The 24,807-nt window shown below is 41.8% G+C and overlaps 1 protein-coding gene across 2 annotated transcripts in view; it reads right to left on the reverse strand.

Annotated features, from left to right (window-relative positions):
* cpx (synaptic transmission protein complexin) overlaps positions 1 to 24,807 on the reverse strand; it is a 326,410-nt gene that overhangs the window by 37,979 nt on the left and 263,624 nt on the right. Inside the window, exon 1 of one of the 2 annotated variants that reach the window (XM_069121738.1) lies at positions 22,773 to 22,876. The exons of the other annotated variant lie outside the window; for it this stretch is intronic. Coding sequence (XP_068977839.1) covers positions 22,773 to 22,785 — 13 coding nt within the window. The 5' untranslated portion in view covers positions 22,786 to 22,876. Of the gene's footprint in view, positions 1 to 22,772; positions 22,877 to 24,807 lie in introns of those variants that run through there. 2 annotated transcript variants of the gene reach the window in all.

Raw genomic sequence — 24,807 nt, forward strand, 5'->3', positions numbered from 1 at the left:
CTAAAATAAAAAAGTGTTTATATTTCGGAAACGGTGTTGTTTTCGACCTATGTTTACCAAGGTCCTTTGTCCAGTATGGTGTGTACTGTGTACCATATAAATATTGAATTGTTTTATCTGAGCAGTGTATATAAAATACGCGTAGCAGTCAACGTGTTAAGGATTAAACTGAGCAACATTGTATGAAATAATATATCGCATGAAAGCAACATTATTGAGAAACGTAGCAAAGTAATTTTCATATCGTTTCATCGGGGTACAAAAAACGTATTGAAACAGTAAATACTTCAGAAAAGTCCACTATACAAATCAGAAACATGTAAACAAGTCCTCTTTATTAAAAAAAAAAAAAAAAGTAATTTATTGTAATGCTAATAGATACGTCGATCTCATCAAAACTTCGTAAAATTGCGTGGGATTAATCATCTTGATCATCCGTGGCTGTGTTCGTTATTAAACGACCTAATGAAAACGTAACTTCCTATCGTTCGTAGCTCGTTCGAAAACGGCGTGGAAATAACCATTTCGATGAAAAGTCGAGAAACGTAAATTCGACAAGTTGGAGCTGCCTCGTAAAACGAATCACTGATTAATAACCCCAGCGACTCGCGTGGATCGATGATAAACGGAATTTCTATCGAGTATAAAACGTCGGATAAAAAAGAGGAACAGGAGAAAAAATCGGCGTACGCTGGAGATTGCTTTTCGTTGGTTTCCATTCCACCGCGGCACGCGGGTGATTACCGATGACTATCGAGGCCGTCGTTGTTTCCTTTGCGTTGCACCCTTTATACTCCACCCTTTCTCCATGTTTCACCCGTTACCAGAGGAAACACCGGTGAATTTGTCCCGACTTTCCATATTGTCGTTTGGATGGCAGACAAAAAACAATGACGGCTCCGAAGGGAGAAAATCGGTAGCCGGTATTTTCTATTTTCCACGTTGAAGTTCCTCCTTCTCGAAATTCTCTTCTCGTCTTTTGTTTAGATACCAGGGGTTGGAACACCAACGTCTCCTTAGATAAAACTGGGTCGGTTTTTTTAAAAGACGCTGCTGCATTATTCGGAACACTGGCCGTACACTCGTTTGAATATTCGTACCGTGGACATTTCTAATTTACAACAGACCACGTTGCCGTTTCGGCGGATTCGTTGAAACTTTACAGCAACGTTTCGATTTCTACGTATAATATTTCCTTCCAATGTCGTAGAATTGTTTTGTTGAGAACGACTGTTCCCTTATCTGCGTATTTGTCACTGGAACAAACGCTGCAGGCGATCGAATCGTTTCGTTTTCAAACGTCACTTTTTTTTTGGTAACTCGGACGTGGTGCTGGCCGAGTGTGAAAAATTCAGTTGCACTGCGAAACTCTGGCCGGGTTGAAAAAGTTATTCCGAACCAGGCGTCGTTTGCGGCGCCGGCTATTGGCGACCAAAAACTCGTTTTGCGGAAATTAATGCGAGCTTCTCTTGCCTCTTCTCTCTCTCTCTTTTTTTTTTAACCATTGAGCTTTCTTTTTGTCGACGCGAGAACGTTAGCCTGTTAGTTGTCTTTTAAAAATTTCTGTAATCATGAAATTCAAATTTAATAGGGACGCGTCAGTTTCAAATAGGACGATCTTAATTCCTCCGAACATAAATATTAAGTTAATAATTAGGTAAACAAATTCATTTGGATTTTCTTAATAGAGCAATTGTTATTACCTCCGTATAAGATGTGTTTATACACGCACGATCAAAGCATAGTTTATTTACTCCATTTATTCCACAAATGTATATCTCTCGTTAAAAAATTAAACCCACGTGTCTTCTCCACTTTCTTTAAATAATTGTTATACTATTTCTCGAAACATTACAACCAATACGTATCACACCATTACACAGTGACAACAAAACTTTGTAATGGATATTTTCACCTGTCTTTCTTTTGTGGTGTTCGTATCGAATGATACGAGAACAACTTCGATCAAACATGCGATAGTTTGAAGAAATTATGCGGAATTAAAGTTAACCTAACTGAAATCAACGCAAGAGCTACAAGTTTTGCGTAGACAGGGGAACGATCACGTCTAAAAGATCGTGAATCCAAAAGACGAGTTAACTGGTCCTGCAACGTTAACGCGTTAAAACCGCTTCCAGACGATTCTATCCTCATATTTCCGGACAAAGAAGCTAACGAGCATTGTTCGTCGAAGACCGATGGCATCCTAAGAGCGAGATGCGAGGACGCGATTAAATATTTTCACGGGAATTCTGACGTAAGAAAAAGTGGGCGTGAGTTTTTGAATTTCTCTTTTTCTCACGGCAAAGGCGAATTCTTTCTGTCCAACGAGACGGCAGAAATGGTAGAGACGGGTCAGGTATGCGGGTTTGAACACTTTTGTCTGATAAAATGAAATTCTCCGGCAATCGTCTGAGAATTTCATCGTTCTCCACGGAAAAGGAAGGGCATCGTAGGATCGGCGAAAATGTCGGGCGTAAGATATTTGGTGCATGTGCGCCGTTTCACTAAGATCATGCAGCATGCACGAGCGAGAAAAAGGTATCCCGGTGTTCGAATGGCAAACGAATACCGTTGCGAATGCGCGGAATGCTCCAGAAAGAAAATAACGCTAGAATACACGGCCAATTATTTGGCAAGAGTAATTTTAATTCCACGTGAATCGCGATATCGGCCATCAGCCGAAAAAGAAGGAGCGCGTGTGTATTTTGTTAATAAGGATATAAAATTTGCTGCGCTGGAATTCCGTTCATCCAATTAATGTACTCTCGTATAATTAATAAATCTCGTTCGTTCGATTCCACGTGTTTGTCTTTTAAATATCGTATTCGCTATAATTCCGCAGATTGAAGCGCAGTCAATTTCTGGGCCCGACTAATCAACGCCGAATAATATTATCGCTAGATACGCAGAATGAAATTGGATTTTGTTTGTTCGATGGGACCGATAATGTACGCACTTGTACATCGAAATTGATCGGATAGTTGAACGAAAAATTTCCTAATCCCGGCTCTTGCTCTTATCTTTATTGGTAACTGTTGTACGTATTTAATAGGTGGAAAAAGTCGCTAGGGATTTAGGTTTCGTTCGTTCGATTGCATAAATTGCGTAAAAGTATGAAATTGCAATTGAAATCAAATTTCCTGCGTTCTGTCTTTTAATAATTCTTCGTTAGCGACTGACGCTGTACCGTGATCGTGGAATGGGCAGCAACGTATCGATATGGGTCAAGATACACACACGGGCGGAAAATTATCGATCTGGACGCAGAGCGAAAGAAGAGAACTCGCAGGTGGAAAGCAGTAAGAGTAAATTACTGGCTTACGGAACAATTCATCGTCGCCAGTCACGAAACTTGCGATCGTGAGAAAGGTATAGTGGAAACACAGGACGAGGTTGGAGGTTTAGGTTTCGACTAGCAGCCAATTTCGTCGGCTACCAATCATTTTAGTAAATACATAAGAGCTAGATGCTAATGAGGCTAGGAATATTGGGTAGCTTCGGAGCAGCACGTGCTAAATTACATTACGTAAGTTGCGAACAGGTATCACTGCTTTAATGGATATATGCGAGTATTCTCTCCAGCATTAACCCATATCTCGCCTTTGTTTCCACGCTGGAATAATCCACGCTCCGCGTTGCCCCATTTCTAGCCGTGTCTCGAAATAAGAACCGGGGAAAGATGTTTGCTATGGCTGCAATTTACCCGATGTAATAAATATAATAAACGTAAAAAACATTCTACATCTGAATTAATAGAGAAACAAAGATATCCGAACAATGGAACAGTCACTTTTAGTATAATTGCAGTTCTATGTGCGATTTCCTATAATTAATAATCTTTTGTAATCTTTTGTAATACAAATAACGCTTATACGTCATTGTATTAGGTCAATTTGATATTAGAAGAACGCGAAGCTTCGTGAGTTGACAAGGAAACGATATTTGCTATTATTGCCATTATGACGAACATGTCTTGTACATAATAATAGGTTCGTAACAAATGCCTTTCTCTGTTACAAGCGGCTATTATGTCACTTATAATAGAAGTTCGGGTATCAGTGTATTCGGATAACGTTTGGTTGAAACGTAACGGAGAATTCTACTGTGTCAGTAAGAGAACAAAGATCGATCCTTGATGAAAAGTTGAGCGCGGCTCCTCTCGACATTTATAAGAGAACTTATTCTTTTAAATGATATTAAACGTCCCTTCGTCGTCCGTGACTTTCGATTGATCTCAACTAAGTCTAGCGGAATATATCACTCCATCGGGATTGACTAATATGATGAAATCCACGAATCAAATTCATCTCTCTTTCTCTTCTCTTTAGTTATATCGACAGCGACGCGCCCTTATTGGAAATTGAGCGAATGAAAGACCTTTTTCCCCACGAATAAATGAGAATCGCATTTGTGTTGCAGAGTCGCCAGCCGACGGCGTATTCTAGTTCAATTAACGCAACAAAATTGATTGAATCTTCTTGCGCGCGGAACACGCTCGAAAGCGTAGTCTGCTCGACGGAATAGAAACTTGTTTCCGTCTTCGATGACAATTTATCGAGCTCGCTTGGAATTGCAAAGAAGACAGATCTATGCAGGCGAGAATCAAATTTGCGATCGTAGTTTCGCATCGATTCCGGGCTCTAAGTCGTCCTCTATCCGTTCGTTCTCCGCCTCTCGTCTCTTCTCTTCACTGGCTGCTCGAACTCGCTGGAAAATTCACTTGCCAGCGAATAATCCTCTCGTTTTCTCGGTCCGACCGGTTTTCCAGACTAACCCTTAATCCAGACGAAACAGGAACGCGGGAATAGGGGGTGTGTGTGAGAAAGAGAGAGAGAGGGGAGAAGGACCGATTGCTATCTTGCACCGGTGCCTGCGACTCCTTTGAAATCAGCGTAAACTTGTTTCGCCATCAGGTGCAATATCTCCAGGCCGATGATTGGATAGCATATTGTCCGCCGTTGAAAACGAAGACTCGTGTCCGCTCGTTCCTTCTCGCTCTGCTCGCGTGTTCGCGTCTCTTTTTATACTCGTTAGCCAATCCTGTATTGGAATGACGCGGTTAAGTCTTGTAAAATCCAGTTAAAATGCAGATCCGATCAATGAATTCGGTAACGATGTGCACTCGGTCGAAATCGAAACGAGCTTTTCTACCCCAACCAGATTTATGCGCGCCTCGTTTTCGCGTGTTCCGATCGAGAACCGGCCCGGTTCCGCTCGAAACTAACACGCGTTCAAACGATGAACTGGCCTAGGTTTACCGCTCATTCGGGTCACTCGGTTCTCATAGAGGATATACGGGTTTTATCTCGGGAAGAAAGCGGAAAAATCGGCCAGGCGATTAATTCAAAGCGAGTACAGTCGAATAGAATGCAATATCCTATAGAGTATCGAACAACTCTACTACATTTTCCACTTGTTGTTTCCCTTGTCCATTGTGGATTAGCGTTTTAATTCAACGCCGATCGTGCTACCAGTTTGCTGTAAACTTTCGTTAAGCGTAGATTCAATTAGCCTGCGACGACGACGACGACGACGACGACGACGACGACGACGACGACGAAACCGCTCGTTCCAGTAAAAGCCAATGTTCGTCGTGAAGCTGTGCTGATGTTCCTAACGAGGCTTTCTCGTGTTCGGGATATCCACAGCCACCGATTCCTTCCATTAAATGAGCCTTTTATTCGCAGATAAATTCCTAACACTCTGTTACAGCAGTTGCCTTCAATTTTAAAGCTGCATCGGAATACCCAGAGAACCTTTTCATCGGTTTCATCGCATTCGGTTTTTACCAACGCACAACCGTTACTTCTTGTTTTTCGCCACGATGACGCGATCAAAATGCAGATATTATGTTTTTCCCGGTGGCGATCGATTTTCGATCAGCGGAAGGTGCAGCCAGGTTTTTATCCTTTGTGGCGAGCTCTCGCATAATCCTGAGAAGGATCGTCGAAAACTGCGCCTGCAAGTGGCAGATTTGCATCGAAATCGGATTTCGCGGCGAACCAAATCGGACTTCCACCCCGTGAATTTTCGTTTGCCGCCGAATTACTTTCGTTCTCCGTGTTGTCGCGTCGCGTGACATCGATGCCCCTCCCTTTCCATTTTCTTCGATGATTTTAGCTAAGAGGTGGTCTTAAAAAGTGACACGACAGAGGGATAAAATAAGCTTCGAGAGGACCAAGCTCTTCCCTTTATTGCTGCGATGCAGCAACATATTGTCCAGACATTTTTGCGCTTATGAATAAAACATGGTGGAACATTGTCTGTCACTAATGCAAGCAGATGTCTGATAAAGAATTTCCTATCTGAAAATGCAATTTTCCACTTCGCATCGGTGAAAAGTTTAAGTAAAATGGATACGTATATTGAATGTTGATACATTTTCGTCTAGTCTCTGCGTAAACAGTCGAGCTTCGTTATTCGATGAATATTGTTTTTAGCTACCAGCTTCTCGTTAATTTATACATTTCACCAACATCAGTGTATCGTTAACACGAACTGACTATGTCGTCTTAGCAAGAGAGAAAAGTAAACCGTTAAATATCGCACTGGATAATTTCGTGATTTAATTCGAAAATCGAATCCCTTCCACGTAAAAATACGCGCCGACTTTCCGATCGCCTACGAGAGAACTTCGATATTACTTAGCTACGAAGTTCGCAAGTTTGAAGATTAGACAACTCTCGTTCGACATCAGTGAAATTTACACATCGCGCGACCGGAACAATCAACGTGCCCCGCCAGTTCCAGTTCCCGATAGCCTTCCCGACACTTCCGCGAGTAGAAGATTCGACAGGATCCTCTCGATCTTTCTGCAGGAAATGAATAACCGGGTACCGCCTCGAGCGATTCGGTGAGATCGTTATTTTAACCTTGCTCGATAGATAGGCGATAAAACGTCGACGCATAGCTAAGGAAAACAACTTCGTTCGTTCTTTTCACTTTTGTCGCCAACGTCTAACGCGATGCTCGAGTCAACCCTGATTATATCGTAAGACTCTTTAGTTTATTTACGATAAATGAATTAAACAGATGTTGGTTAAACAGAAAACGATGCTTGTTCAACGTGAACTAATTACAAGAACGTATTATAATTAAGACAACTAGATAGTTAATTTGCAACTCTCGTCACCACGGATCCGACGCTTTCTCACGCGGACCACGCTCTCTCGACAACGCTAGTGTGACAACGACCATATCCAAATCCACGTCATTCCGTACTACCTGGCAGCGAATCGTTAGGTTTTGACATGACCTTTGCACGTGGCAATTAGGATCCTCCCCTTGCCCCTCAACACCTACAAACTCAACATATAAAAACTGCAAGCATTCGACCACGAGTCTTGAGTCTTGAGTCTTGTGTACAGTTTGGCCGTGATTTGAACAACTATTTTAACTTCGCTACATCATTGTAATATTATGCTTAATCATTTTCGTGAACAAAAGCCTACAAAATTATAAAAGCACAGTCAAGTTAAGTTATTGCTCAGCTACTTCTTTTTTATCATTAATTTTACCTGACACTAGCAACACTATCTTGACGCAATTCGTACTCTCTGACTTGTCAACTCACAATCTCTGACTTCACAACTCACATACTGACTGTTAATTCGTCTTTCTCCCTTAGCATCCCATTTGTCTTTTGTCTTAGCCTCACCACGCACGTGTTCCGCAACCGCTGGTGGCCAGGATCTCGCAGGCCTTTTCCGCGAAACTATTCGATCGAAGGACCGACGATACGTTGTTCGGCCTGTCGGCACTTTGGCTTTCTCGCGACATTGTTTATAGTTCGGCCGATATCTCTTAGCCCTTTCGTCCACGATACAACAATATAATTAATTCTACGATCTTATAATTTTTATATTTCGACATATTTAGCTTGAAACTCAGGATATGCAATGGCTCGAAAAAATATTTGACACAAATTTGAGATATGTTTTAATGTTAAAGAAAGTATAACCGTGTCGTTTTCTTTGTATCATAAATGAGTCGTATCGTAATATTTGCATTCGCAAACATCCAAACCGGACGAAATGAAATCGACTTGTTTCTGATAATTCTGAATTCCTGGGCTATGCAAGTTTCTTTTTAAATTTAAGAAATGATTTTCAAGCAAGTCTGACATAGAGATAGATGGCACCTCGTGGAAATATCCATTGTATTTATATGTTTGCGAGGACGTCAATGATCAAGGCGAATATACTGATCACGTAACGTGCAAACAGAAACGTGAATTCCATTAAGCGAACATTAACGAACCATCTGTTCTCCATCCGTAGAGAACCGACAGTAGGATCGGACGCGGTCGACATCGATCGGCTCGAGAGCAAATTCTAGAGATGCGGTTAATTATGTCAAAGTGGCTTAATCAAGACTACTTGACTCGAGCTTATGGCTGCCATACGCTTGCTGCAAGGACGTAACGGTGCAAACGTGTCACGTGAATGTCAAATTATTCGCTTCGGCCAGTTATCGATTACTGATTACGATCCAGTCATTTAAGACAATAGGATAATGATAATCCTTGACTGATTATCGTATCACCGATCATTTCCTTCTGTTAAAGCAGAACCGTACCATTGACGTCGCACCAGTTAAGAATCTTCCAATATCAGATTCCATCGAGATTTAAACAAAAATTTGCTCTGTGGTTATCGTTACTCTTAATCGCCATTAATAATCCGGAAACACAGCTTTGCAAACACTTGGCTTTGAGTAATACAACCATTCGAGCTTGTTTCCGCTGATAAACGTATCCGCAGATTCGATTAGGAATCACGAATTCCATAGTTAAACATAGATTCGTATATTTTAGATTTTCAATTTTCACGATGAACGACGTATTTATATCGAGAGAAATTTTCTGTGGTAATCGTTGGTGTACGTTTGACGAGTCACTATGATTCCCGAAGAAAAGAGGCTAAAATCTTTACGAAACGTGGAAACAAGATGCACAAAGTGTACTAATAACACGATCGAAACCTGAACTATCAGAAATATATCTGGTTCGTACATTGTTTATGCAAATTGGCCAAGCATATCTACGAGCAACGAAACGTTTTTAACAAATGGGAAAGCGGAATATGATCAGTCGGAATCCGCAAAAATGATCGATTCACGAGGGCGACGAGGAGGAAGCGCGAACGACGTGAGAAATTTCAAAGAAACCGAGCAAAGTTTCTGCCGAGTTGCTTTTATTGTCGATTCAGAGACGAATTTCCTACAAATATCAAGGAAGCACGAATCGTGCAACACGAGCATCGCATGGTAACCTCTGCTTCTTCTTTTTCTTCTTCATCTTCTTCCTCGTCCTTCGCCGTATAGATGCTCCGACGCAAAACGATCGTTCTCGTTCGTTGCGATTCGAGATTTTGCGAGCTCACGGATTGAAGTATTCCCACAGAGAGCGTCGTTATTTATGGTCAAGGCTCTGCGCGATCGCGCGAGTTTTCCCAACCGACGAAGACATAATTTTCGTTCACAGCTATGTCACTGGTTACATGGAACGTCGCAAGTTCCGGTTGCACGGAAACCTGATATGCAGTTGGAATAAATCCAACGATTCGAGTAAGAATTCAATCGTAAGGTGGAACGAATCCAGTATAATAATTTGATTTTGAAACATGATTTGTCAAAAACTGCTGCGTCCACGACTAAACTGTTCATATCGTAAATTCGTATTATCGAAACCACACACGAATTTTGACTTCCAAAGAATGATACTAAAATTATCGATGAAAAATGTTACGATTTTCTTATACGATCATCGTATCACACAGAGCTAAGTAAGTTGAAGAAAATATGGCCGAATTGAATTAATTGTACAATCAGATACAGTTCTCCTGCGACAGAATTAAACTCTATGACACGATAAATAAGATTCGCAACAATTGTGCAATGTGACGAATATTTTGTTAAAAACGATTGGAATTTGTTCGAAAATTAACGATCCTAAACTATTTCGTTCTTCCGGAGAAAGAAAGAAAGAAAGAAAGATGGACGAGGGTAGTTTTTGCCACGAACCCTCGACTGTAATTGTTCATCGCATAACCGATACTTGCGTCAAAATGGTTATAACACATTTGAAGCATATCGCTCGTTACTGTCGTCCCTCGTTACTTCGCCCCCATCAACCCCATATTTTCACTATAACATTTCCTTTCTCCACTAAAAGCATTCGTTAGGTAGAAATGTCCCGTTGAGAAGCTAGAAATCAATCCTCGCTCAAAGCTACTCTGTCCCGGAACACAGCCTTCTCCTTCCATCCTTGAATTTACTATGGCTTTCGCTGGTTGTCAAAGCGGTTGCACGAGGATGTAAATGCAGCGGGGCGCGTCGATGAAACGCGTGACGCTGCGAATATACGTGGAAGAGCAGTAGCTGTTTCTCGGTGTGGCGAACTTTCACGTAAAATTCCCTTCCACGTGCCATTTCCATTCTCATTAAGAACAAGACGCCCGAGTCGTCGTATTTCGATCGTGGCAACTCTATCGTGGCGATGAGCATCTGGAAAGTTTACTGCGCCACGCATCTTGGTCCAATTACAAGTCTACCAGGTCCCGATGTGGCGAAAATCCCGTGGGCGCCTCGTAATTAGCCGTAGAAACGGAGTAGAAAATAGAAGTGTAGCGAAGTTGGTCCTGGTCGTATTCAGAACACGTCGTAGAATTAGTCCTATTGATTGCTGCTCTCCTCCCTCATTCTGTCTCTTTCTCTTCGGCTGTCTGTCTGACCGACAGCGAGGCGATAACTTCGTTCAGACGGAAATACGAGATGATCTTCGTCTGGAGACAGGACCGGTTGTGTAGCCTTGCTTTGCCTGCCACAATAGAGGGGTAATTTCTCTTCCTCCGTTTCTGATTCCCTCTTCGCGTCGCTCCTCTGTTGCGAGGCCGTGTCCTCGTCGTCGTCGTCGTCGTCGACTAACTTGTTTCGAGTTGGTTGTACTTTCGCGAAATTGCCAAGTCGCAGCCGGCGTGGCCTCCGCTTTTCAGCCGATCTTGTTCAACACAGAGGGCCGTTTTGAGCTAATTAACAGCAGCGTATCCCAATCAACGCCACTTTCATCGATTGGACGATCCGTCTCGAGAGTTCTGTAAATATCGGCCAACCAACGCTGTGTTTCCGATTCTTCTGACGCTATTGCGCGGAGAGTTGCCGTTGCATGGAGAAGTACGCGTTTCTAGAAATGTTATCCTGGCAATTTAATTATTAAGCTGCGGTTACGTCACTGATGCTTTAATATCGTAAAATTCAATTCCGACCAGAATAATCAAATTTCTCGTATATTATGAAACACCATTCGTCTTTGATACGATAACGAAGGGACGAGAAGATATAGCGTACTTTAGGTTCAGCAAACAGAAGATAGGAAAAATGAGGAAACGATTCGAACGACTCTGCGTTAATCGAACACGATGAAAATTGCGAGGTTCTCGTTACAGTTGCAATGAAAATTCAAAACGTTTCGTATAATACATACAATATGTATATTCGTGATATTTCTTCTCTTTTCGAATATTCTCACGATCCTGTATATTACGAAATTACAAGAAAAAACCTGGTATAACGAACAGATAGGATGCCTGTGCTCCGTACGAATTATTGGAAAAGAATTTACTCGGTCGTAGCGACAGGATTTATTACACAACTCTCTAAGTACTCTCACTCAACCGAACGTTGCCTAAAGACGTAACAATCGTCGATCGAGTTCCGTGCTTCCTCGAAATAGAACCCTCTCTTCTCTCTTTGCGAGAAAGATTACTTTCGTCAAATGCTAAGGAAACTAGGTTGAGCAATAACCCAGATACATAAGAAAAAGGAACTTTTGCCTCTTATGCATCCGGCGTTTTAAATATCGCTCTGGGAACCGTTAGTTACCATTTTCGTGTGGCTTTCGCGTCATTTTCATAGGACCTGCGAGATAAGGCTGCAAGAAAGAGCTGCACGCGATACGCGCTAAGGCCACGGCGAGTAGCCAAAGGAAAGTCAAAACACGAGAACCGTGGAATGCTTAAAGCAAGCTACCTATCGCGAAAGAGACGTCGACAGTTGACACGACCTTGTCAGCAATAAAACTCGAGTGTGTCACGAGTAGGTCAAGCATCTCGCTGACCAACGTGAAGGATGTGCTGTGCAAAGAAACCTACACTCGACGGTCACCAGCCGAAGGTATTCCTCGATCGTTCGTCCTTGACTCCTCAATCAGACTCTGATTAAACGATTTCGAAATGTTCGGTTCGATTCACTAGGTCAGTTTAGATTAAAGAATTACAATAAGGGTAGTGCTATTAAAGAAGAAGGTATTATTTACTTTGAAAGAGAACTTTGAAGAAAAGAAAAAAGAAACTGCAAAATATCACATAATTTGTCGAGCAAAGTATTCTTTCCTTTGGGTCGATAAAGATACAAGAGAGCGTCGCCCGGATTTGTAATTTAAAGGAAAAATCGTAGTTTGTAGGTTTGTATTTTAGTTTAGGAAAAAGTTTGTAATACTTTTAGTTTTATCGACGCGTACGTTACGTCGCTTTATCTATATTTGAATAATTTTCCTCGTGGTTTTGTACGGTTTGAACAAACATCGTTACCTAAAATAAAGGCCTTTCTGATGAAAAACGGGCGTAAGTTTGGAAAACGAGATAGCTATATCTCAATAGCGTGATAGCGAATATTAAAGAAGAATTCGCGAAACGTTTGCCGTGTCATCGGAGCGAAACGAAATTTTCCAAGCGATTTTCAGAAGAAACCTTTGCAAATTTACCCACGTTCTACATTTAAATTACAAATATTACGAGAGATATAACTTTAGAGGTTGCCCTCGCCAAAGATACATCTTGTTCTCGTTGCCCTGACTGCAGTTGGAAAAGCTTCAACAGCGTTCGACTTGATAGCGACGTTTGTCTTAGGTCGACGTTGCAGCTGTTACTTCAATTTATTTATTGCACTTGCGATTAACGAGCAACCGATGAACCGTTCAAACTGTAATTACGATACAACTTGTGCTCTTTTATTCAGTAAGATACACGAACACGAACCGACAGTTGAATGTTTTACCAGCAATTAATTAATAAAGTTAAGCAGCTTGCTACCAAGTTAACTTGAAGCAAACTCGAACTTCAAACGGGGAATCTTCGATGAAAAATTTCGTTCGTTACCACCTATTACCAGTCTATTAAGTCCATGTTGAATCTTTCAGATTGATTTGGCCTAGCCTTGCTTCGAGATATAAATAGCGAGTATAGGAAAGAAACGTTGGACCAGAGAAAAAGACGTAACGCCGTGTATTTATGGGAGATTGGCCGAAGTCACTTTCAGCTTCTCGCGATATACGTGTCGCGTGGTGGCGGAAGGGGATTGATTCATTTTCACTGAGCTTTTCTACCCGGGATCAAGCTGTATTCAAGCAGCTGCCGCTTATCGCGATAGCAAGGGCTTGTTCACAAGCGTCGTTAAAAAAATACGGGTCACACGGCAGGCCAGTGGTTACCAGCTCGCTTTTTCGGGAACTTTAATCTTTGCTGAGCCTTCTTACGTAGTTGCACTTTAAACAAATCTTTACAAGTTATTAATGTTGATAAATTCCGAAGAATAACGTTAAATAATAAACTAACATTTGGCAAGAAACAAATTGTAAAAGAGAAGAAGTATAAGATAAAATTTGTCAGTTTGCGATATCATCGATTGATTAATTACTTACATTGCAATTTGTGAAACTACAATTTTTAACGTACAAACTGCGAAAACATAAGCTACGAGAAGTAAGGACAAAATATCGGATATAGTTACGCTGTAAACACTTTATTACGAAATGATAAGTATAGCGCGCATGTTTATGCATTTTTTGGGAAATTTGAAAGTCTAAAACTGCACAGAATGCACGTAATATGCAAAAATATATAAAATATTCAAAGCATAGTACTCGTTACACCTAACACCTTAGTAGGTAAAACAATTTTCTACCTACGTTCCACTTTTTTAATTATCCTCATCGAGGAAGTATGAATTTGCATAAATATCCGCAGTCTAGTTATAGTCAAATTATTGAACGCAGCTTGATATACGAATCTAATAACGAATTTTGCATTCTCAAATGAGAGTTTAAGCGTTTCAACGATCGCTAATAACGATAGCTACTATCAATCGCATTGGATCGTTTCAACAAACACCGTGTAAGCAAATACGATTCATTTTTGATATTGTGTAGTGCAAAAACCATTATAGCACTCGTATTTCAGTCTACGTTCAGTATTTTCTTATAATTAGAACGTTTATGAATTGATATACAATTTTCATTTTTATGGACATAAACAAATGGGACTTAGACAGAAGTCTATAGATAGACTTCCTATAGTAAATATCATAAAAGATACTTCTATACGTATTTTTGCATCTTACAATTTTCCATAAATATCTAAAAAAGCATACTGATATTTGCATAACGTACGAGTTCATTTGTAGAAGCATTTTTGTAAACGATCTTTCTACACACTCCTTGCAATCTTGCTTGCTGCATGTTTCATGCTTTCTATGCATTACCTTCTTTCGCATTCTTAAGTTTCCGAAAAATGCACAACCTTCTGCTAATAACTTGGTAAGGAAGCATCTACGACGAAACTTCGCACTACGATTCTTCTCTTATTCTCGATTCTTCTGAATTATGCTCGTCGATGCGGCCTATATAAAGGAAACTTTGCTCCAAGTCAGCCTATCGCGACTCCCATTATTCATCGTTATCGCAGAAAAAAATATTTCGTTAAATCAACAAGAGAAGTGGGAAACTCGCAGTATCCTTCCATCTAATCGTCTCCTCAGATTCCAAGGCGAGCACCTGAATTCCGAGAAGGAAACTTTTTTCTTTCTGCGCGACACGCTCAGCTCGACTCCCGACGTGGGAAAGTAATTCGCCTGTTTTTTTTTGCCAGTGGCCCGAACCGCGACTTGGGAACCGCTGACGTGGAGGGTCTCTTTTGCGAGCAACGGAGAATGCTCGAAGCAGCGACCGTTTCGAGGGAGAAGTAGGCCAGCTTGTGCACGTAAAGACTCTATTTTTTGTGACGCATAACCGTCGAGGTCGGTCAAAGGGAAACCTCAGCAATTCAGCGAGATGTGACACGTGACGTTGGGATCGCATGCCAACCGATCGGTCGTCGATCCTTGAATACGAATTAACCAGCTCCCTTCTGGGCTTTTCTCAGTCACGAGCCAACCAGGAATCGCGTTCGAAGTCGACAAAATTATCCGTGGAGAGATTCAGAGACCACGAGGGAGTGTTTTTGTTCGAAGAATAAATGAAGGATAAAGAGAGAGAAAAAACACACGAGGAATATCCATTTCTCACGATTTTCAGTTTTACAGAATATTTTGATCGCGAGAATCGTGATCGTGGAAGTATCAAAACGCGATGATCGCAATGTTTAAAATATCTGTGCAAGATAGCGCGAAAGATTTGGTATACCGGTTAGAAACAAATTTGAATAAAACACCGAGTTGGACAAGAATCGCTACGATTACCGTAAAACAATGACCAATCTAATATCCTTTTTATGGTGTCTAAGTAAAGTTATAAATTTCATTTCATGAACAACACAGTTTAAATTGATCGAACGAAGGTTGTGGCGTTTCTAGTTGACTGAAACGCTGAAACTGAATTTTCTCGATAAAGTTGTTCCGCGACATTTCTTGTTTCTCCGCCTTACCCACCGAACGAAATTTCAGGCAAGAAGCTAACAGTTGCCGAGCTGATAATGTTTTTAAATTATTCTCGACTAGTTGAACGCTCGAAGCGCGATAAGCTCGACTAGCTTCAAGCAAAATACAGCAGGAATTATTGCTACGCTGGGATAAGGATAATCCTCACGTTCGAGGATTAATTGTATAGTTCCGAGTTCTCTCGCGTGAACGCTATCGGGTCGCTTCGATCTAACGATTAACCGATTCTAATTGCACGTTCTAGCACGCACGTGACCGAACGGAATTCCTCTGCGAATCGGGCAAACCCGACGAACCGTAGGGATATTCGAAATGCCAAATCCGCTTTGCGAAATTTCCTCGTCCCGTTTTGCGAATTAAGGTTTGTTTCTTCCGATTCTCGTGCAAATCGCCAATTAAATAACTCGATCGTTACGACTACTTGATACGCGCGAGAAGTACAATACCTTGGAATTAGGCAAGTGTTTTCGGTTCTGTGATTTGTTGTTAGCGTGGATCTGTAGTTTCGTGTCTTGAAATTGTGCGGTTACAACGATCCATCGCGGTCTGTTACGGTGAACGTGGACTTCTTCCCGTGTAATTAGCTCTTATTGTCGGTGAAATCAAATTAATTGCGATTCAGAGTCGGCGAAGCACCCACCGGTCGTCGATAACGGACGTCTTTTTGCGCGTCACGCCGGCCGGTTATTAATTATCTCGAAATTCAACGACCGCCTGTGTCGTGACAACGTTCCCTTGAAACCTGCTAATTAGCAATCCACCTATTGCGTCTGGATTATTTTTTCGAGAACATAGACGTCGTGTCCCTTGCGTCGAACGATGGAATTCTCCGGTTGGAAAATGTTTGGCGATCGAGAACTAGACAATCAGAGTGTTTACAACGGTAGACGTAACCATAGTATTATACGATGAAATAAAATAATATTTCATGTGAAATGTGATTATAAAATGTATAATTAAACGATAGAATAATATTTAATTTCATATACAGGGTGGTTGGTAATTGGTGGTATAAGCGGAGAGGGGGTGATTCTACGCGAAAAAAGAAGTCGAAAATATAGAATAAAAATTTTTTTTTTAATATTTCCGTCGAGATAACGATCTACAGTGAGATCCGTTATAACGAGACGCGATAAAGTGCACGCGTACCGAGCGAAAATTCAAAGTCGATTTTCTCGAAAACAAAGCCTCAAACGAAAAATTTTTATTCTATATTTTCGACTTCTTTTTTCGCGTAGAATCACCCCCTTTCCGCTTGTACCACCAGTTACCAACCACCCTGTATATTTGGCTAAAACGAGATAGTAACAAAATAATATCGATGATATTTCTGTTAGAACAGAATTATATATACAGTTTGCTCTACTTTTAACGTTAGAACCAGCAAATTCGTTAGAGCGACGCGGCCACAGTTTCCCTTCTCTTGCAATTACTAGAACCGTGTAGGTACTTTAGGCAAAATTAATATTGCTTTTTATCAAGATCCAAGTGCAAATATATCTTCCAATTTTATTTTCAATATACGGCGTTAATTATAATCGTTTATCTACAGTTTAGAATTAAAGACTCGCTATATTTGGCGTTAAAGAAAGCCGAATAAAAAAATCTATCGTTTAACAACTGTTTCTATCTCATAAAAAAAAAACTGGAAATAATAGAAAATGATAATTGTCTCTAATTTTAGGTGGAACGTTTCGTGAGATACCTCAAGCATCTAACAGAATATCACTGCACGAGTAAGTAACTGTTTTCTTTTATTCCTAATGATATGTGCCTATAATCTTTTGCAAAACACTACATGTTTGTTAGACTTATAAAATTCAAATTCGAAGCTTTTTCGTCGTTTATGGTTACAGTTTACAAAACGCTTGTTGTTCACGGTTGTATCTTTCTTTATTTGCCCGCGTGAAACGATAGCAAGACGTTTAGACAAGCGAAAATCTTAACCAGCAGCTTCGAAACGAGACTGAACACCGTTGATGGTGAAATTTTAAAGAATCGTAAGAACGATGGGCTAGAACAGCCGCGAGACACCAAGGAATTTGAAAGAGTAATTCGCGGGGCTGTTCGTAATTGAATCGGGAAACGAATAAACTGAATTGTATATTTCGTGTCCCATTGCATTGGTATTCGTTAAATCAATTAAATTATTGACGCTCGAAACGATCGGATCGGTCGGACGAACATTTTTGCATCTGTCGTTTACCGATACGCCGGCTGCAAAATCCCAGCTGCAAATTCTCGATAGATTCGACAATAAAATATCGAACGCGTTTCAGTACTCTTTATTACAGCGTACGCGTGAATATTTTCGTTTATTAACGCAGAGACACGGTAAACGATAACGATCGTCCTTCTAACATCTTTTTATTTCTTTTTCTTTTCTCGTCAAAATGATGGACGAGGTTAATTATTCTCATATCGTTAACGTGAATGGTCGAATTGCCCGGCGATGGATTAGCGAGCTAATAAGGGAAAAGTGCGTGTAAATTGGCTGGTCATTGTGTTCGAGGGAAGTTTCATTACAGTCGTAAAAAGAAACGCTATTGTTCGTAGGATGGAGCGATCTCGAAAGCAAATGTGTCCGTGGTTATTCCGGTGAAATACACCGGCGAGTGTAGAGCGGTTTAAAGTAGTAACAACTAGAATGTAGCTATATTTGTTCGTCTTCAGTGCTATCCCAATTAAATCCACAATGGATAACATTGTTCGGCGAATGGGATAGAAACGGGTAAGAGTATCCAACTCAGTGCTAACTACGAGTAGCGGCCATCGGGCAATCTGTCCCGGGAACCGAATTTGAATTTCGATCTCCAAACGTGGTTATAGTTGGAACGAGAATTGGCGTTCACCGGCAATTAAACGTGTCCGATATTGATTTGTTTCTATTCGCGCAAACTTTTGAATTTTCAAATTCCATTTTTTCAATTACCGCAGCCTTTAACAACATATTTTAAACGTTTTGCTTATCGGTTCTGACCAAGTCTACGTGATCGTTAGATTGCGAATGTTTAGGCAATTTTAGATTTTTACGAATAGATCACTAAACGACTAGAACATCAACAGTTTCTTTCATTTTCTAAATAGTATAATTTTAGCGTTTTATTCTGGTTATCTGTAATGTATATTTTTCCACATTACAAGTAAAAGTTAGTTTATATATAACCGAACTGAAGACAACATAACGCCGTTCGAATAATCGCGTCATCGTACAGGATCGTTCGTTTAATCATCTTCGAATTATTCTATAAAAAAATAGATATTAAATTGGAAAATTTTCAGATGAAAATGTAACAATCTTTTTCAATTTTTACCCTTGTTTCTCATATACCGTTGCAAAAATTGTCCATTAATCGATTGTTCCCTTAATTGGTGGTGTAATAATTAAAATTCTACTGTATACGTATCCTGTACATTTTTACTCGTCCATATTTTCCACGAGCACGTACACATTCGCAGCCGTCGCGTTCACATTCTACACCAACACCCAGCTACCGAAAACAGGTCGCCATTTTTTCGAAGCACAGTCGACAGCGTGACGAAAAAACTTTCCCCTAATTAACCCGCACGCTATCCCTCGCGTTTGCTCGCTACCAGCGAACCACACGTGCCTGGTGAAAATCGTTACCTAAACCTAAACTACTGCACTGTGGCTAATGAGAAGCTGATTTTCGAAGGGCGTTCCGACCCTCCAACTCGCGCCACGTTGCCTCTAAAATTAATTTCCCTCCGGCAAACGGACTTTGTTTACGGCGGTCACGTTTTTCGCAGACTCTTTCACGCAGACAATCGATTTCGCGCGTTCCGCTCTGCATATATTCGCACTCGTTACGTGACCAGCTTCGTCGAATAAGCGAAAATTTTGCCACCCTCAAACTCTCTCGTTCCAACACGCTTCTTGCAATGTTCAATTTTTCGTTGTACGGACGATCGATGATTTTCCTCTCGCTTCGACTCTAAATATCCTCTTTTCTCTTTCTTCTTCGCTCTCTCTCTCTTCCTTTCTTTTTCTCTGCCTCTTTGCACACTCTCGCGACATACCCCCCTGCTTCTGCCCCTTGTTTCCCGCGTTGGCATATTTATCGCGCGAGCGCGCCCGAAAGCGCGATTCCGCTGGAAAAGCGAGCGCGAACCCGTAATAATTTACAAGGAGTTAGAGCGTCAACGGGCTGCCGTGTTAGCAGATTCAACGCGGCCAGGAACAAACGGATAGATATTGGGCCGGCTTGTCAACGCGTTATTTACGACTCGTTGTAATGTATTGATTTTGCGCGGGTCAGGATGCCGACGAAACCAGCCGTGTTTCGGGCTTGCCAAGTGAAATACGCGCGGTTGAACGACGTAGACAGATGACGGATTTCCTGCGATCCTTCTGTCCTCCTTACTTTAAAATCTACGACGAAACGTGCCAGAAGTTTTATTACTTTCTCGTGTCTTTGTTTTCCTTGCTACGATTGAAAATATTTGCTCATTGTTCGAGTCTCTCAGAAGGAGGCAAATTGATCGCCCTTCTTAGATCAAATCTGCCATTAAACATTCCAGAAATCTGAACTTTTAGTACTTTCTCGTGTCTTCGTTTTTCTCCGTATCGAAGATGTTTAGTCGTTATTCGTGTCTCTGAGAAGCCAAATAAATGGTGGATTTCCTGGCGTCGTTCTACCTTTCTCTGACTAAATCTACGCCATTAGTTATCCCAAAATTCGGTCCTTTTTACTTCAAATATTCGGTCATTGTTCGAGACCCATACAAGCCCAATTGACTCCACTTCTTGCGAATTTCTTAATTTCGTTATCCCTGGCTTTGAAACTGTATAATTAGAATGAATCATACAGAAACGATCTCTTTAAATATTTCAACGTATTCTGAAAGATAAAGATACGCTGGATGAAACGTTTTAACGGGCAACTGCAGTTCTGGTGTACGTAGGCACGTTTTCGCGATTGAAAAACTGTACAGTGTTTTTAGAACCGACCCTTTAAGTTACCATTGTTATTTTTTAGAAAACAAATTATTCTGTACGAGCACAGAACGTCGCGTAAATGACTTGGACTATGACAGAATTATCGAATCGTACAAAACTACCAGCCTGTAATACGTAATGTAGAATATACTATAATCTGTGACGTTTATCTTTCCGCGAAGAATTTTCACGCACACCATAGCCTAGCTACGAGAGAGCTACCTTATCGAGGTTGGAACCATTCAAACGGAAGTTTCGATCCGCGAAAGAAAAACACGAGAGAGCGCACCGGAGTAGAATCGGAACGTCGTATGCAGGCAGACACGTTGGAGAGCACTCGTATTTACGAAATACAAGGGGAGCACGGAAATGGGAGTGGCCCGAGACAGTTTTCAAGCACAGGAAACGCCGAGCATGAAAACACAGCTCCGATGTCGAATTTTTACGGACAATTGACCGCGAGAACATAGATTATTTTATTGACTTTGGATATATCGGGTTGGCAACTAAGTGATTGCGGGTTTTGTCATTAGATGGTATTGACAAAACCCGCAATCACTTAGTTACCAACCCAATATATCATGACACACAATTCGCCGAGTAATCGAAACTTGCTGGAGCTTGTAAAATGTTCTGGAAAGAATTGCTAGAAAGAATTTTTGGGTCATGAGTCTTGTCCGTGTATTTGCTACGCTAGAACATCGGCTCTTACGAATTCGTTTCTTTGGTTTTCGTTGGAAAAGCTGACCTTAAAAGCTCCTTTTTTTTCCTAAAAACCGCGCTCGAGAGTACACATCAAGGTGTACAGATCTTTTTTAATTCTGTGGAGATAAAGAACGCCTGGCGTAGCTGGAATTTATAGCAGGCAAACTCTCCCGAACCCTCCTGAACCGTTTCGTTAACTTTTTTCGCCGTGCGCAAGCCTCGAATATAGTCGATAGAATTTGAATGCATTTCGAGACGATTCTAAAAGCGGTAACGAGCAAAGTTTCGTAACTGGGGTGTTGCACCAGGCGGTTGTTTTCCATCGAAACGCACTCCGTTCTTTTGTTTTTCCTCGTCTTAAACGAGCACTGGAATCGTTTCAAATTTGGTTTCACGAAGGAAGAGTGAAAGGATCTGGCGAGCGAGACGGGTCTCGAAATTACATCGAAAATCTTGTGAGCGAAAGATAAAAGATAAATTTTTATTCCGCGGACAACTAAGTTTCGTGTAATCAGAATTTCGCAGTCTATTCGTTACGGCCCGAGAATACGTTAAAAATTTAAATATACACAGTATGATATAAGTAGATCATGGCGTTTAAGGAGGATCGTCACGCACGAAGCTGCATTGCGTAGGTCGGGTCAAGTTTTCTCGTTTAAGTAGAGCAACGCACGTATATGTACACACGTTTAGCGTACCTGTGGGTAGTAACAAATATGCATAGAGATTAAACGAGAACGATAATCGTAGACAAATTACGAGATGCTGGAACGAAGCTCGGAACATAGCGAACACTGAAGCGATGCAAGCACATCCGGAAAATACACGGCTCTCCCGAAAAATTGTCAATTCAATCCCGAAGTAACAAAAATTCAGAAAGAAAAATCTCTACATAGATGGAAACGATCTGGAAGTTTCGCGCAGTTGACTCGAGGTGGATTTTTTCTTTTAAACGTGCCAGAAGATAGGAGAGACAGAAAGACAGAGATTATGTTTGATGTGAACAATACCTGAGTCCGTTCGCTGCTACAGGCAGGTAAAACGTGGTGCTTGGTGGCGCGCCACTCTGGAGCCAGTCCCCTTGGTTGCGGCCGCGATGACACGTAATGACTGGTGAAGCGAAAAAAAGAGCAAAACTAAACCATGGAACTTATAGCGTGGTAGAAAAGGAACGCGAAGGGACAGGCTCCAGCTCTGTTTTGCTCGCGTTACTATGATCGATGGATCGATATCGGCAACGGGAGGAATGAAGAACTCGTATAACTCGCGCGTTTCGTCTCGTTCGCAACTGTTGCAACGATACGTGGCGTTGGTAGCGTACGTAGCGGCCGCGAGGAATCAACAAGAGCAAGTGAAGAGGCTAAGTAGTGCATGCTTGGCTTTCTAGCGGACATACCCAGTATGTCCATGACTCGGCCTCGTGGCTGCGCTCGTGATGCTGGCGACAGTAGTACTGGCGTCGTTTCGGTCAGACTTCAGTTGCCAGTACCGACGACGACCACCACCACTTCCACCACCACCACCACCACCGCTAGCATCGTCGGCGTCCCCTATCAAGAACCGAGTTCCCCACCAGCATTCTCCAGTGGGCGTGCTTCCACGATAGTCGGAAGGGGTACACGGTGGACAGAGAGGGGTAGAAAAATGTTGGTCTCCCCCTCTGGAACGCTCTTCTAACCCCTTTACCGCGTCCTAGCTTTGCCTCTGCGAGGAGAGCTAGCCTGTAACCCAGCGCCTAATATTTCTACGGGACTCTGTGGAGCCGACGCCGATCGGTTCTCCTTCCGAGAAAACCAGAGTCCACGCATCCGTACGATCCAGGGTGGATGACGAGGATTCTGTGCGCGCGCGAGCTCCAATCGACGAGGTCGCGGGAGATGTTAGGGGAAGTGCGTCGCAGCTCACCCTCGAGATAAATCGACGACACTGGGTCAGGAAAGAACGGCTTTGTAATTTGGGCTAACACCGCCTTCCACCGTTCTCCTTTTTCCTTTGTTTTCAATGATTTAATTCCATTAGGGCGTCGAATACCGATCAGGTTTCACCGATTTTTCTTCACGTTACGAACGTTAATGATAAGCAGCGTTGACAAGTTCCTCTATCGCCGATCGCTTTCATGGAAAATCCATCCAATTTAGCCGGGTGGAATGTTTGAAAAAGCCAGGTGGCGGAAGAACCGACCGGTCAATGATAACAATTGGAGCAGAGTTTTATCCAGTTCAATTCCGGCTATTGTTTCCCTCATGCAAGTGAAATGGAAACGTAAGTCTCGGTGAAATTTCGCCGGCGTAAAATCACGCGTAAAAGCTTTGGTGGAAGAAGCGGGAAGCCTGCAAGCGGCAGGGACACAGACGGCAACGTACAACAGAGGACGCGATTCTTGCACTCAAGTGAAATTGCAATTACTAAACGCGAAAGGTTCTCGGAACACACGCATTCCGCGCGCCACCGGAAACCCATTAAGGAATATTCCCGCGTACAAGCCTCGCTTAATGAGCGATATAATTTATTGCCACTACTTAGGACCTGGTCTAGTTGCGGTTTGTAGTTAATAGGACCTACGATCTTCGTGTCATTAACGGCGCGAGTACGTAGGAAGGTAAGATGCCACCTTCGGCCAAGAGGACCAGGTTCTCTGGTTCTCCTCCTATTTCGACTAGCTTTATCGAAGCTAGCGATCGCTACCATCGAACTTGCCCTTTGCTACTACCCTTTACCAACCCATTTGAGTCCCTCCGTCCCGATTCACTCGCTCATTGTCTGGCTTCTCGTTCATTGTCCGCCTCTATCGCTGCTTGTACCACTCGTATATCTCTTCTCTCTGCCTATTCGAATTCTCCTTCGTTTCCTACGTCTCCATCCTCTTCGTCCATCTACCATGCTGCGCAGAATAGGAACTTGATAGACACCGAGAGGAACACGCACCCTTCATCTTCCAGACACTCGGTTCTCGAAGATTTATCGGGCTTTTCACGCACATATCAGAAACTTCACCATTCCTTTCATCCCTCAAAATTGCTCGATGCTATTATTTTCTGGTAAGGTCAGAGGTTTTGTTTATTTTCTAACAAAGAATCGCGAGATCAGTCGTATTAGCGAGGCGTCGAAAACGAGGATGAACTTTTACGAAGGAAACAATACAACTTGAGCTTTGGGATGGGACATGTTACTCACAATCAGCATGAAGGGCAGAATTGCTGTAAGTGTATCTGTAATTATGTTACGGAGGAAATATGTTTAATTAGAACAGAAAGTTGGTAAATCCTTGATAAATCAATTGCGGATATTCATATTTTTCTGAGAAATCAAAATATTGCAAAATGTAAAGAATATTCGTAATACTTAAATATATGCAAACTAAGATAAACTACTTCTAATGCATAGAAGGCGAAACGAATCGGTTTTCAAATTCTACTTTTTCAATCGTTGCA

The sequence above is a fragment of the Bombus flavifrons genome, chromosome 10 (genome assembly GCF_040668555.2).
Source record: "Bombus flavifrons isolate JBK064 chromosome 10, iyBomFlav1_principal, whole genome shotgun sequence".
In the NCBI taxonomy this organism is placed as follows: Eukaryota; Metazoa; Arthropoda; class Insecta; order Hymenoptera; family Apidae; genus Bombus; species Bombus flavifrons.